Source organism: Rhinolophus sinicus, chromosome 11 (genome assembly GCF_057876585.1).
Source record: "Rhinolophus sinicus isolate RSI-liver-muscle chromosome 11, RSI-T2T, whole genome shotgun sequence".
Lineage (NCBI taxonomy): Eukaryota > Metazoa > Chordata > Mammalia > Chiroptera > Rhinolophidae > Rhinolophus > Rhinolophus sinicus.
Genome location: NC_142511.1, coordinates 16,777,501 through 16,792,652, shown reverse-complemented (window position 1 = coordinate 16,792,652; position 15,152 = coordinate 16,777,501). Strand labels below are relative to the sequence as shown.

At 36.1% G+C, this 15,152-nt stretch overlaps 1 protein-coding gene across 2 annotated transcripts in view; it reads left to right on the top strand.

Annotated features, from left to right (window-relative positions):
* The window catches only part of RPS6KC1 (ribosomal protein S6 kinase C1), a 140,360-nt gene that overhangs the window by 36,291 nt on the left and 88,917 nt on the right, over window positions 1-15,152 (top strand). For both annotated transcript variants that reach the window (XM_074322170.2, XM_074322171.2), the window contains exon 7: window positions 10,959-11,321. In XM_074322170.2, coding sequence (XP_074178271.2) covers window positions 10,959-11,321 — 363 coding nt within the window. The remainder of the gene's footprint in view (window positions 1-10,958; window positions 11,322-15,152) is intronic.

Below are 15,152 nucleotides of genomic sequence, written 5' to 3'. Positions count from 1 at the left end.
TAGTATTTCTTGATCTCTTTCATACATAAGAGTTTATGGCAGAGGAGCATGCTTTAAACTAACATGGGTGGTAGCCATAATTTCATTGTAGTGATGTTTTTGTGTGGGGATATAGATTGATTTCCCACATCAGTAGACATATTGATGTAGATCTATTGCAGTAAAGTCCCATCTTGATTTGATGGGAGCAACAAGTTCCCATCCATTATGTAGGCTCATGCACTTAAAATACGTTTTTCTTTTGGTACCGCCATATTGAGAAGTGATTAACTTTTCTTGTTTTTCATGGTGGCTCCTGTTAACTTGAAAGCAAAGTCCATTAACTTATACTTCGTGTTCGGAGTAATGTATGGGGACCTCAGGCCCAGGGGTCTCCATTGAATCCGCAGTACCTTTGACTCCATCCTGAATCAGCCAAGGTCATAGAAAAACATTGTTCACAGTAATTTTACTTTACAGTCCATCATGTTTTTTGGAAAAAATATATCCATTCTCCGCGATCTGTTTTGATCTGAGATCCTTACTAAAGTTTGGAAAATTTAGTGCCTTCTTGGGATCCCAATGTGATCTCTCTTTCTAGAACTAGTTTCCTTGGGAAGTAACGTATCTGGGATAACCTGATCTGGCTGTTGTCTTAGAGATACCCTACTCCTGAGAAAGAGGCAGAGTGTGTTTACTGCCCATAAAACGTGCTGATTTGGTGACGTCCAATAGAGGACACATGGGAGAGGTAGAAGTATCTCTAGGAGAGTATTCAATGAGGAGCTCTTAGAAATTGCAGAATATTTCTTTTCTCTTTTTGTTTTTTGATACTGGACTTGAAGGTTGTGTGATTTGGGAATGGTTATGTTCTTTTGCTATCCATTATAAGCTTTCATTACTAGGTGGGAGTCAGCCACGGTGAGATAAGGGTGTTTCGGGGGCCTGTGGTAGTGCAGGGTAATCATGGATGGGAGCACCGTAGAGGTCGTCTGTCTTTGCCGTAGTGTAGGGGGAAGAGGAGGAGCTTTACTAGGAGGAAGGCTGTGCTTAGGGTGGTGTCCTAGAGGATGCAGAGCTGTCCTACGTGAAAAGGTGGCTGTATTAGTGTTAAAGGAACTATAACCTAAAGCTGGGGTGAGTTAGTAATTTATTGTCCAATCTGGGACACTTCCGAGAATTAAATAAGAGCCCTTTAATAAGTACAAGCAGATACCAAGCATCAACCAGGACTGCCTTGGCAAACTGGGCATTATGGGCCACCTACGTAAAGCAGTTGTTTCAGAGTTTACAAGGTGGGTTTTCCTTGGAAGATTTTCTCTTTTAGGAATATGCTTTTATCAGAGAAATTGGGGGCAACACTTTTGTTAAAACACAGGAAAAGACTTATGAATCCTAGAAGTAATGTTGACATTTTATCCTTTCAGGACATAGTTTAGTTTTCCAGCTATGTTATCATCTCTAAAATACACTGTGATCCATGAAGAATGAAAAACGTGGAACTGGAAATACTGTTAATGCTTATGTTTTTTACCCCCTTTGTTTACAAAAAGCCTTTATGCTTGGCTAATTAATCCTGCTGAAAGACACCTTGTTGACAGATACAGATTGGAGTGTTAGACAGCTTGCAAATTCATTGCTGTTTGAGAGGGGAAATGACTTTTAAATATCATGAGATTGTCTGGCAGACTGGGCAATGTAAGATTTACTTTCGTACCAAAAGGTCTGCAAACCCCAGAGACAACCAAGTGAGAGGGCCTCTAGTAGCAAGAGCAGGAAAGCCGGCAGCCAGCCAAGCCCCACAGGTATGCAGTGAAATGGAGGGTTATAGAGGGATTGTGGTTGGCAAATGCTGTGGTTTGGGTATAGAGCCAAAATGCGAGGAGGTGATTCATTCTATAACAACTCCTTTGGGTGTAGTATTTTACATGGTGTTTTGAAGGTAGATTCAGTTTTCATACTTGTGAATTAGTTTGCTAGTGGAATGAACCAGAAGGGCAAATTTTAATATACAGTCTGCTGTTTCAAGGTCCTTATACCTGTTTCAAGGTAGAATTATTATAGAATGATGCGGGCAAGTAAATCACCTCTCAGAGAACAGATGTAGAGGCTAAGTGATCATTATTTTTATTAGAACCATAAAAATGCAGTAAGTTTTAAGTTACGTTGAAAAAAAGTTTTCTGAGGAAAACATAAAGACCTGGATTAGTGGTTTAAAAAAAATTATTTTATAGTACAATGGGATAGACGCAGGGGTGTCCAAACTTTTTTCAATGTTTTTCACCAAGGGCCATATGCGGTAAAATACACAAACAGCTGGGCAACTCACTCGAGGTAAAGTACGTGTTGCCTCATCTGGTTTATTTAAGTCAACTAAATATATTTTTGGAATTTGCAGCGGGCCAATTAAAAATGGATTGCAGGCCGCAGTTGGCCCGTGGGCCGCAGTTTGGACACCCCTGGGTTAGAGGAAACCCCCTTAAGATTTCATAAAACCAATAGTTTGGTGATTAACTAGTAAATATATTTTATCTAATATGAAATTATAAAGTTATTCGGTAGGTCTTTAGATAAAAAGTTAATATTGTTTTGTGATTTTAAAATGAAATGCTGGTTACTCTTGATCTCCTTTGTTCAGAAAAATTAAGCTATATATTTTCTCAAAGATGAAAGGTTTAATTGATTGTTAACATCTTATTTCCTCTTTAAACTTCCATCTTTTGTTGGATTAAACTTAGCCATGAAGTTACTATGACATTTGTGGAACCCTGGCCAAAACAATGCCTGAGAATTGAGCTTCTTGACATATTTCTCTCATCTGTTGGTCTGTTTGAAGGATGTAGGTTGCTTTACTGCCATGCTGGCCTTGATATTGGAGACTTTGATGTTGGTATAGTCTCATCTGGTAACCTGTGTCATTTCCTTTTTCTAATACATTACTTCCTTCGCAGTTTTGGGAGGGACATTTTCCATGTGTATGTAACCAATAAGAATAATTAGGGGATCATGACCACAAATACAAATTGAGAGATCAACTTCTTAATATGAAGTAGATCTCAAGAGTGAATATTCTTATGAGTCTTCTGGAGTAGCCATATCTGTCTTTTTATTTTGGCCTGTAAATTGTGGGTTAGGAGCTCCTAAGTGCTCATTTAAATAATTATAGTCTCCACGAAGGATTTATTATTAAGCTTTCTTGAACTAATCGTTTTAAAATAGATGAGATGTACATCTTGAGCATCTGTTGCTGGTCTACGTAAGGGATCTCATAAAATCACATCCAGTCCGAGATTTGTGTATCTATATGATGGCAGGGTAATAATTTTTTCCATTATGTATAATAGATAAGCATGAAAATTATAATTAATAAGTGTTAAATTGAATAATGTTGATTATATTATATTGGGGGGACTAATTGGAAAGGTATGTAGTTATTTAAGTTTGAAAAAAGTTATTTGGTGTCAAAATACCTTTTATTATATTTTCTTTCACTGTTTATTGTTTATTATTTTTGTTTAGTTGATGTAAAGTTGATGCTTTGAGGCAGGGCTATTTTAAAAAGGAATATTCTTCAGTTGATTGGATGCTTAATAACTTAAATCTATTTTTAAGACAAACTTAAAATCTGCACTACATGGTATTGTGTAAGTTGACAAAATACAGCAAGTCTAATTAAAAGTAATTTAAATTTAAGTAGAATTTGTAGTAAATGTCCACTAGGTGGCACCACGAGAACTCTAAATCTTGTTACTGGGATTAGTCTAGGCCCTCTATTTTAAAGTATGCTTATTTAGTTTGAAGTTCTTTTTTTCTCTTCAGGGCTTATCTTGTTAACTTTTATTCACTGCCCCTTATTAGTTAAATTTTCTTTGGTCGGGAGCTTAAAATAAATGTGAAAAAAAGAACAGCTCATTGTTCTCAAGATAAACACAAATGAGAATGTGTCATTGTGTGTATTTGTGCATGTAAAACAAATGATACACATTACAAATATTGACTCTTAAAAACCCAAGCGCTATTGAGATAATGTTGAATAGGACTTTAGGCGTTGGGTGAGGCAAATAAAAACTCAAGATATTAGTATGTTGTAGGAATGGATTTGAGAATAGAAGGAACATCAGGGATGATATAGATAAATCCCTTATTTTGCAATTATTATTTTTTAATTTTTTAATTATTATTATTATTTTAATATTTTATTGGGGAAGGGGAACAGGACTTTATTGGGGAACAGTGTGTATTTCCAGGACTTTCTTCCAAGTCAAGTTGTTGTCCTTTCAATCTTAGTTGTGGAGGATGCCGTTCAGCTTCAAGTTGTCCTTTCAGTCTTAGTTGTGGAGGGCGCAGCTCAGCTCCAGGTCCAGTTGCCGTTGCTAGTTGCAGGGGCGCAGCCCACCATCCCTTTTGGGAGTTGAACTGGCAACCTTGTGGTTGAGAGGATGCGCTCCAACCAACTGAGCCATCTGGGAGCTCAGTGGCAGCTCAGCTCAAGGTGCCATATTCAATCTTTAGTTGCAGGGGGCACAGCCCACCATCCCTTGCGGGACTCGAGGAGTTGAACTGGCAGCCTTGTGGTTGAGAGTCCGCGCTCCAACCAACCGAGCCATCCGTGAGGCAGCTCAGCTCAAGGTGCCGTGTTCAATCTTAGTTGCAGAGGGCGGAGCCCACCATCCCTTGCGGGACTCGAGGAGTTGAACCAGCAACGTTGTGGTTGAGAGCCCCCTGGCTCATGTGGGAATCGAACCAGCAGCTTTCGGAGTTAGGAGCATGGAGCTTTAACCGCCTGAGCCACTGGGCCGGCCCCTATTATTTTTTCTTGTCCTGCTTTTTTTTTTTATTGTGGAGCAGAAATAATTTTAATGAAATGAGAAATATTTGCACTATGTTTCATTCTCCAAAGCAAGTACTGGATACAATTCATTTTTGAGGGTGAAGAGGTTTGTAAATTCCTTTTTACGAAATTGTTACTGACCCTTCTGGGTCAGGGACCCAATCCAAGGTCCGTCTGCTCAGTACTGGTCTCACCAATAGAACAAGACTGATTTCGGTAAAACTGAGTAGAAACTTTACTTTTTGATCAGGAAATGAGAAGGGTGAGCTCACGCTGTAAGGGTACCTTCTCCCGTATTTTACAATTAAGATTGGAATTTCCGAGAGGTTTAGTACACCTTGTGCTTGAGGCAGTCAAGGTACTCTGGGTGTTTAATAGCAATGACAGAACTGTATTTTGTGAAATGAAGAGTTTTAACTTTATCAAGAGGAAGACAGCGGGAATACATACTATTTGGTATAGAAAGCTCAGTGTGAACTGCTTGTGTGCTGGTAAAAAACAGGTGTGATTTGCAGAGAAGTTTATGGAGAGTAGCAGCATAAAAAGTTCATTAGGTAGAAAGGGAAGCCAACTCATAGATCTTTGTTGTTCATGATACGATAACAGTATTAGGGTTATAATTGTGATGAATGTGTTGTTTTCTGAGCTCATGCTGGTTTTCACCAGACATACACTAGATATTCTGATGCTCTTTTCATAAAATTTCGAGGGTGAAGCACAGACAGGTCTCAGGGATGTTATAAAAAGGTGAAACATCAAAGGAATGGTTCCTTTAGGAACAATAGCTATTAATAAATCATGAGTTGGTAATCAAGTTCAAGAATCTTAACTAGTATTAGAATCTTAACTAGTATTAGAATCTTAACTAGTTTTAGACTTAGGTATTCACTTAAAATCATATTTATAAGGGCTTGTTTCTTAATGGAGATTGGTATGTATTTCTTCTATCTCAGGGTGACCTTTGTTCTGCTGGCTAGATATCTTGCTTTGTGTATGAAGCATGAGTCATTGCTACTAGGAAAAGTAGAAATTCCCTTTCGTTGACTGTGGCAATATTTGAACCTCAGGGCTCAGTGAAAGCTATCAGCTAATAATAATGAGGCCATGTACTTTATATATAGTCGACCATGAGAGACCACCTGTTGTTCTAAAGAAAACTGGTATCTTTTTGCAGACGGTCTTCAAATACAGATTTCTGATAGTTTGTAGTATAAAGATTTATTCTGTGGCAACTCAACCTTTTCCCCTGGTGCCTGTCTTTGAGAGGTGGTGTCCTAGACAGATTGCACTATACTGCCTTACTCTGAGCAGTTCAAAGCACAGAAGGTGAGGGTAGGAGGTGAACTGGGAGGCTAAATAAACCCCTCGTGTCTGTAGCTGCTTTTTAACCAGTCACCTGGGGCCCTCTAATAGCCCCGAGACTTGAATCTCTGTGAAATGAATCTGGAGGCAGAACGCTTTCATAGAACCTTTGACTCCCGACCCCACCCCCCTGCCCTCATCCCTTCCAAAAAAGGCTTAGGTTTTTGACTTGATGGCATTGGTGAAGGATGGACCTTTTACTCTCCTGATCACCTAGAGGGCCCTTTTATACCGTGTTTCCCTGAAAATAAGACCGGGTCTTATATTAATATTTGCTCCAAAGGATGATTTGGGTTTATGTTCAGGGGATGTCATCCTGAAAATCATGCTAGGACTTATTTTCCGGTTAGGTTTTATTTTCCGGGGAAATACCGTACTTGGATTGACTTCAGGTTGGTTTAACTTTTGACAAATAGTGTCTACTGTCAGTTGTTGCTTTGCCTTATCCACAGTTTTCTTCCTACTCACCTTAATGAAAACCTCTTACTTGTTTGTTGCTCCCTATATTTTACTTGTTAACTCTCTTTCTGGGTTATAGAGAGCTAGTCTCTATTTCATGTGGTATTTATGAGTATGTAGCTTTGTATAAAACAGGTTGAATGATAGTACTGTGATTTTAAGGAATTGAGCAAGCACTGTATTAAGTAGATATATTAAAGATATTAGAGGAATAAACTAGTTACTGAATGTTTAAATAGATATTATTTATTGCTGTGGTGGTGAAGGGGCTATTATTCTTGAGCTGTTCGGGGAGTACTTCATTGAGAAGACGGGAATTTAGAAATTCCTTAAATATGGAAGAGAATGATATCAAGAACTCTAGAAAAGATGATTAGTTGTATACGGTTGAGATATGATAGGGTTAGGCTTTTTAGGTATAGGAGGGAACATCTTAAGAGGAGAATTGAAGAAGATAGGCAAACAAGTGTCAGGAGTTAGTCTGCTTTAAACAAATCTGTCTTTATAATCATTTCTGTCTTCTAAGTCAGGAATTCTTCGCACGGGCTGCTCGATAATTCATACAGGCTTGTATTCTGTAAATGATATTGGTATAACATATCTTTATTTTCAGGTTCTCAATTTTAGTCTTTTTTGTATCTCCTTTGATATCCTTCATGTACAGAGCCTTAAGGGCTTGTCATACACGTGCAAGGAATGTAAGAGTCAGCTGTAATCCTGCCATACAGAGAAAATTACTTCTGGTGTTTAGTGTACTTTTCTAACCTTTTTTTCTGTTTGTGTTTTTAAATTAGAATTATTGTATGTGTGTGTGTGTGTGTGTACACATATATATACACACACACACACCTATATAGTACTTTGCAGTTTGTTGTCTTTGCATAATAGGTCACGAATACTTTAGCGTTAAACATTCTTCTATAACATTTTTAATAGCTGTATATAGGGATGAACCATATTCTTCTATTGTTAGAAATTTATTTAAAAATTCTCACTAATTTTTGTGGGGGATAGTCTTATATTTAAATCTTTTTTCACATCTCTGGTTGTTTTGGTATAAATTGCTGAATTTCTGGGTCCAATATATAAGCGTTTTTTGGCATCTGATATGTATTGCCAAATTGTCCTCCAAAAAAGTTAAACCAGAAGAAGTTTTTTTGTTTACCTTTGCTTCTCCCACTTAGGGTAAAAAAAATTCCTCTTCCCAACCTGCTTGTTTTGACTTGCTTGCTTACTTTGAAAGATTTTTCCTTTAGAATTACAAAGAAATTGAAAAGGAAACAATTTGTATAGAATATTTATTTATTTACTATTTTATTGTACTGTCTGACTTTCTCCGTAGGTATTTTGATGACCTTAATTTTTTTGATCTCGTTTCATTTAATCATGATTTCCTTTGCTAATAAAATAAAGTTGGAAAGGTAAGAGGAAACGTAACTATGACACTAGATTTTTGTTGTCAAAAGCCAAGAAACTGAGTATACATAATTTTACCCTCTTGCCCTTAGCTGTTATTGTTAGAAAGGAACATCAGGCAAAGCATGAAACAGCACAATGCGATAGGCATTGTGGGTTATAGTGACAAGACACAGGACAGCCGACGAAAGATCCATAACAGCATTTCCTTTCTGTGATTAGCCGCATAAACGAGGACCTTTCTTTTACATTTTGTCCATTTGTTTATTCATTTCAAGGGGCTAGGTTATATAAAGGCATCATTTAAAGACATAAATTTGCATTGAAGTACATAAAATATTTAAAATTTATTTAAAAACTTTTATAAAGTTAATATATTTCTCAGAACAGTAGATAATTTTGTATGTTGTTGTAAAAGATTTTGATTTTGAAGTACTGTCTGTATAATTGAAATGTCAAAGAATTGAAAAGAGTTCTACTAGGTCCAATGGATCTCATCTGAGATTGTGCATTTAATGAAATCTGTTCCTTTTAAGAAACAAAATTGGATTTATCTATCTGTCTCTTTTATTGAGGTATAATTGACAATACCGCATTATATTAGTTTCAGGTATACAACATAATGATTGAATATTTGTGTACACAATTGATCTGTGAACAACACAGGTTTGAACTACTTGGGTCCACTTACATGCAATTTTTTTTCATGTAAATATACATTTGGCCCTTCGTATCCCCAGGTTTTGCATCCACGAATTCAACCAACTGTGGGTTGAAAACAGTATTTTCTATCTGTGGTTGGGACTCTATGGGTGTGGAGGACGCACTGTTTGCACTCTTTGCACTGTTCTGTACCATTTTATATAAGGGACTTGAGCATCCCTGGATTTTAGTATCCGTAGGGGGTCTTGGAATTAACCCCCTGTGGCTACTGAGGGACTGCAGGTAAGTTTTTAGGAAGTCATAAGTTCTATGCCACTTTGAGTTACTTAATAGTGTTATTATGCAGGCCTTTAAATGTGGAACAGTGAATGCATATAAAGCATAATATAACTCATTAAATTATAACTATTGTAGCAATTATATAATAATTATTTAACTATTAGACAATGTATCCTCACAGGTGTGCTTTTAGCTCATTGTCTATATCTGCAAAATGTATGTCACTTAGTTTCCTTTTTTAAGAACTAAGTTTTCCAATACTTAAAGAATTTCCTGGTTTGATTGTTCTAATGTGTTGTTTTGGATGATATTGTAATAATGAAATTTGTCACCATTTGGAAGGTCAGTGTAAGTCAGGGACCAGTATTTGATTTTTCTAAAAATAAATTTTATTGGGGACTATTGGGGAACAGTGTGTTTCTCCAGGGCCCATCATCTCCAAGTAGTTGTCCTTCAATCTAGGTGGAGGGCACAGCTTACTGGCCCATGTGGGAATTGAACCAGCAACCGTGTTGTTCAGCGCTTGCGCTCTAACCAACTGAGCCATCCAGCCGCCCCCGGGAACCAGTATTTTCAAAATGACCAATGTGTGGTGTTACAAACTCATGATGGATAAAAAGATCCATTCAGTGTGCAAGACAGACCAATGGATTTGAATGTAACAGAAATAGAAATTTCATTGTTAGGAACTTATATTTTACATGGTAACCTTAAGAAACTACCACTTGTCAAGTTTTGGTGTAGTATCAAAAAACAATATCCACAATTATTTAAAAAGGCTACTAAAATATTTACCGCATTTTCAATTACATATACATGTGACATTTTATTCAAATTTTTCAGTTACAACATACGACAACAGATTGAGTGCAGAATCAGATATGAGAAACTGGTCATCTTCTGTTAACAATATTTGCAGAAATGTAACAGTGCCACTTCTCTCACTAAATATTTTTTGTTTTGGATAATATAGTTATTGTTTAATAAAAGCTATGTTAACATGTAATGGGCTTTAATGTTTAATTAAAACATTTTCAGTCTGTTTTCTAAATATCAAGATTGGTAACTATTCACAGACATAATCCTCATAAACAGAATCTCTTTGAGGTCCTCAGTCATTTTAAGAATGTAAAGGGAGGTTCTAATACCAAAAAGTGTAATAACTGTTATTGTAGATCACGCTCATTTACTATGAAGTCAGTTACATGAAATAAAAGGAGTAATTTTCATTGCTATATATTTTAATAGCACCTATTCATTTTCTGTTAGAAAATTAAGATGCAAATACAGACCCAAACTTTCTCCAAAAGCTGTGAAAGAGACTGAAACAAAAAATTCTGAAAATTCAATTCTTAAAAAAAAACTAAATGACGTACATTTTGCAGATATAGATGGTGACCTAAAAACACACCTGTGAGGATACATCGTCTAATAGTTAAATAATTATTATATAATTGCTACAATAGTTATGATTTAATGATAGTATATTATGTTTTATACGCATTAACTCTGTTCCTCATTTAAAGGCCTGCATGATAACACTATTAAGTAACTTGCTGTTGGTCACACAGTAAGTTTTAAGAGCTGGGTTTCAAGGATTTCTTTTTGTCTTCTCTAAAGCTTACTCTTTTTTCTTTATCATGTTCACAGCAGCTGTGTGTACAAGTTTCAGCTTTCTATAAATGGTTTACAAGATCTTGTTGTAAGAGTTGTTTTTGACGAGGCCAGATAAAGACCTTTCTTCAGTTTTAGTTTGATAATTAAGGCAAGAAGATGGTCTTCCAGAGCTTTAGAGAAACAGTGCAAAATGAACTAAGCTGAAACAATTTGCTAGACACTGACTTCCGTCAGTAAATTACAGCCTTCCTAATTGACTTGGATAGTTGAAAAAATGAATAGGCAGCATGATTGTATTCTTTAGGCTAGTTCTCAATTTAATATCTATTTACTGTTGTCATCACATTTCCAGGTTTCTCCAGTGACAGTGATCTGATATCTCTTACTGTTGACGTGGAATCTGTTGCTGAGTTAGATGATGGAATGGCTTCCAATCAGAATTCTCCCAGTAGAACTTTTGGTCTCAATCTTTCTTCGGATCCTTCAGCACTAGGGGCTGTTGCTTCTGACAGTGAGCAGAACAAAGCAGAAGAAGAACGGGAAAATCGTAGCCTCTTTCCTGGCAGTTTAAAAGCCAAGCTTGGCAAGAGAGATTATTTGGAGAAAGCAGGAGAATTAATAAAACTGGCTTTAAAAAAGGAAGAAGAAGATGACTATGAAGCTGCTTCTGATTTTTACAGGAAGGGAGTTGATTTACTCCTAGAAGGTGTTCAAGGTACAATTTTATCTGTATTAATGTTTTAGCATGTTCTTATGTTGGTACCTGGGGAAAAAATGTATACATGTAACTATATCTCGTGTATAATCCTATGTAAAAACAAGACTGAAAATGAGAAATGACTGAAGATTAAATGACCTAAATATGGTTATATGCTTTTAGTTGCACGGCAGTAGCAGGGATACTTAACTTTCTACTTTGATCAATTAATCAACAAAAACAGGATGTAAAAATAAATCAAGTTTCCACGTCTTATATGAATAATAGTCTATTTTTTTCTGACATGACCAGTGTTCACCAGCCTTCAGCTCTCACAGGAGTGTTCACAGGGATTCTTTAGTGCATTTACTCAATGGCTTGAAGAGATGAGATGAAATGGGCTTTTAAACTAAGAGTGTAAAGGTTCTCGGCTTTGCCTACTGTTCTGTTCTTCGTTAGTTGCAGTAAATTCTCAGGTAATGAATGGTGGTGCTATGGGACATGAAGAGCGAATGTTTCTGCTGAATGTAAGAACTTACTTTTTTTTTTTCCTTCAAGCATCAATTTTTATTTTAATTTTTTGCCTTTTCCTTATCTAAACAGAATGAAGCATGCTGCAGTTAGTTACATGACTTCCTGAACATAAGAATCAAAGGTTGATGGGAACTTCTTTCGAATGGTTTTCTTTCCAGAAAATTATCATTTTCACTGTTTGTGGTCTTTGACTTGTCAGGACCATTGAGATGACCACAATCTCCTGTATTTTTAACACTTTTTGTTGTTGTTATCTGCTGGTACTCCTTCCCTCACTATGCCTGGTGTCCTGTAGTCTAGAAGCCTTCTGCCTTCCTCTTCCTAGACTATAAACTTTCAGTCTTCGATTGTGGTGTAGAGATGAGTACTTGGCTGTGGGGAGTGGAAGAGGGAGTGTGTGTATTGGTGACCTAACTGCTTCTTAACTAATTTTGACTAATTTTCTTGTTTTTAATCCTTCACTCTCACTTTTAGGCAGCTTTCTTGAGTTTCCCGTCAGTAACCACTCATCCATCTTCTTTCCAGCTTCTAAAATTTTGTTACTGCTATCTTTTCTTTCAATCTCTTTGTCCTTGTGGGCTTTTGGCCTTAAAAATAATTCTTTTACAGCCATGTTCATGGAGTTTCAGAAGGGAGCATTTCTCATGGTTTGACTGATACATAATTTTGATACAAATTTTTGTTTTTCAAATACTTTCATAAATCTTTTGGTTTTTTTGTTTGCTATTGGAGAATTCTGCTAAAGATCTACTCATTTTTCCGCGTCTTAACTTTCATTTTGGGTTGGGGGTTTAAAATAATTGTAAACTATCAGTTCTGATATTTTTTCTTTTTAGATAATTTTTGTGCTAAAACATCAGTAGTATTTAATTGACGTAGATATAACACATCAGTGTGATATCTTTTGTCTAAAAGTTATTTTCATTTCACCCTAGAACACTTCATAATGTTACCACTTGATGGCACCAGAAAAATAAAAATCTTTGCTTCAAAACGAGAATTATGGATGCACATCAGCAAATAACAAAAAATATATCATTTGAGTTACTTTGTAATTATGGTGAATATTTCTCCAGTAGAACTTGAAACCAAACCTCCTAGACCTCTATCTTAAGGAATGTTACCATTTAAACATATTTTTCCTATTTAATGTGTGCCTGTCTTTCTGAAACCACAATATCCATTCCTGCCCTGGATTGGGATTGGTTTTTGTTGTTAATGTGCCATCAAATCCAAAAAATTGTAATATACTAATTGCTTTTAGCCTTTTTGTGTTTATTCATAATGTGATCAATTTTTGTTCATACAAACTTTTAGAGCCATAATCACAGAATTTTAATTTTAACCAATATGTAAAATAACCTCTGTTTCAGTCCTTGTGGTTATACATTTAACTATATGTCAGATACAATGTCAGGGCAGTGTTTCTTGTCCATGGACTATATTTAAAAGTATACCAATCTCCTCTTAACAGACACGTGGGCATGGACATTATTTAAAAACATTACCCCCCCAGTTTTAATGAGATATAATTGACATACAACATTGCATTAAAGGTGTACAACATAATGATTTGATACATGTTTATATTGTGAAATGATGACCGTAGGATAAGTTCAGTTAACATCCATTATCTCACATAGGTATACATTTATTCTTATGATGACCAACTTTTAAGATCTACTCTCTTAGCAACTTTAAAATACACAGTACGGTATTGATAACTATAGTCACCATGTTGCACATTACATCCCCAGAATGTACTAATCTTATAAATCGAAGTTTGTAACTTTTGACCACCTATTTTATCTACCCCCTACCCCCTGCCTCTGGCAACCACCAGTCTGCTTTCTTTTTCTATGAGTTCAGTTTTTTTTAGATTCTACGTACGAGATCATTTGGTATTTGTCTTTCTCTGACTTATTTCCCTTATAATGCCACCAGTGTCCATTTAAGCTGTTGCAAATGGCAGAATTTCCTTCATGTTTATGGTTGAATAATATTCCGTTATTTATGTGTGTGTGCACACCACATTTTCTTTATTCATTTATCTGTCGATGGATGTGTAGGTTGTTTTCTTGGCTATTGTAAATAACACTGCAATGAACATGGGAGTGCAGATACCTTGTCAAGATAGTGGTTTTGTTTCCTTTGGATATATACCTAGAAGAATTGCTGGATCATACGGTAATTCTATTTTAATTTTTTGAAGCACTGCCATACTGTTTTCCGTAGTGCCTGCACCAATTTACATTCCTGCCAATAGTGTATAAGAGTTCCCTTTTCTCATATCGTCTTAAATACTTATTTACCTTGTCTTTTGATGGTAGCCATTCTGACAGATGTGAGGTGATATCTCATTGTGGTTTGATGTGGATTCCCTGATGGTTAGTGATGTTAAGTACCTTTTCATGTACCTGTTGGGCATCTGTATGTCCTCTTTGGGAAAATGACTATTCAGTTCCTCTGCCCATTTTTTAATCAGATTGTTTTTGTGCTATTGAGTTGTGTGAGTTCTTTATGTGTTTTGGATACTAACCTCTTATGTATGATTTGCAAACATTTTCTCCCATTTACTAAGTTGCCTTTTCATTTTGTTGATGGTTTCCTTTACAGTGTAGAAGCTTTTTGGTTTGATGTAGTCCCACTTATTTATTTTTAGTTCTGTTGCCTTTGCTTTTGGTGTCAAATCCAAAAAGTTATTGCCAAGACCGATGTCAAGGAGCTTACCCCCTATGTTTTCTTCTGGGCGTTTGTGGTTTCAGGTCTTATATTCAAATCTTTAATTCATTTTGAATTGATTTTTGTGTACGGTGTAAGGTAGGGGTCCAGTGGCATTCTTTTGCATGTGGCTGTCAGTTTTTCCCAGCACCATTGTTTGAAGAGACTATCCTTTCCCTAGTGTATATTCCTGGCTCTTTTGTCATAAATTAATCGATCATATACGTGTGGGTTTATTTCTGAGCTTTCTGTTTTGTTCCATTGATCAGTGTATCTGTTTTTACGCCAGTAGCATACTGTTTTGATTGCTATAGCTTTGTAATATAGTTTGAAATCAGGAAGTGTGATGCCTTCAGTTTTGTTGTTTTTTCTCAAGATTGCTTTGGCTATTTGGGTTCTTTTGTGATTCCATACAAATTTTAGGATTGTTTTTTCTACTAATGTGAAAAATGCTGTTGGAATTTTGATAGGAATTGCATTGAATTCATAGATTGCTTTGGGTAATATGGACATTTTTAACATTATTAATTCTTCCAACCCATGGTCATGGAATATCTCTCCATTTACTTTTGTCTTCTGTTTCTTTCATCCATG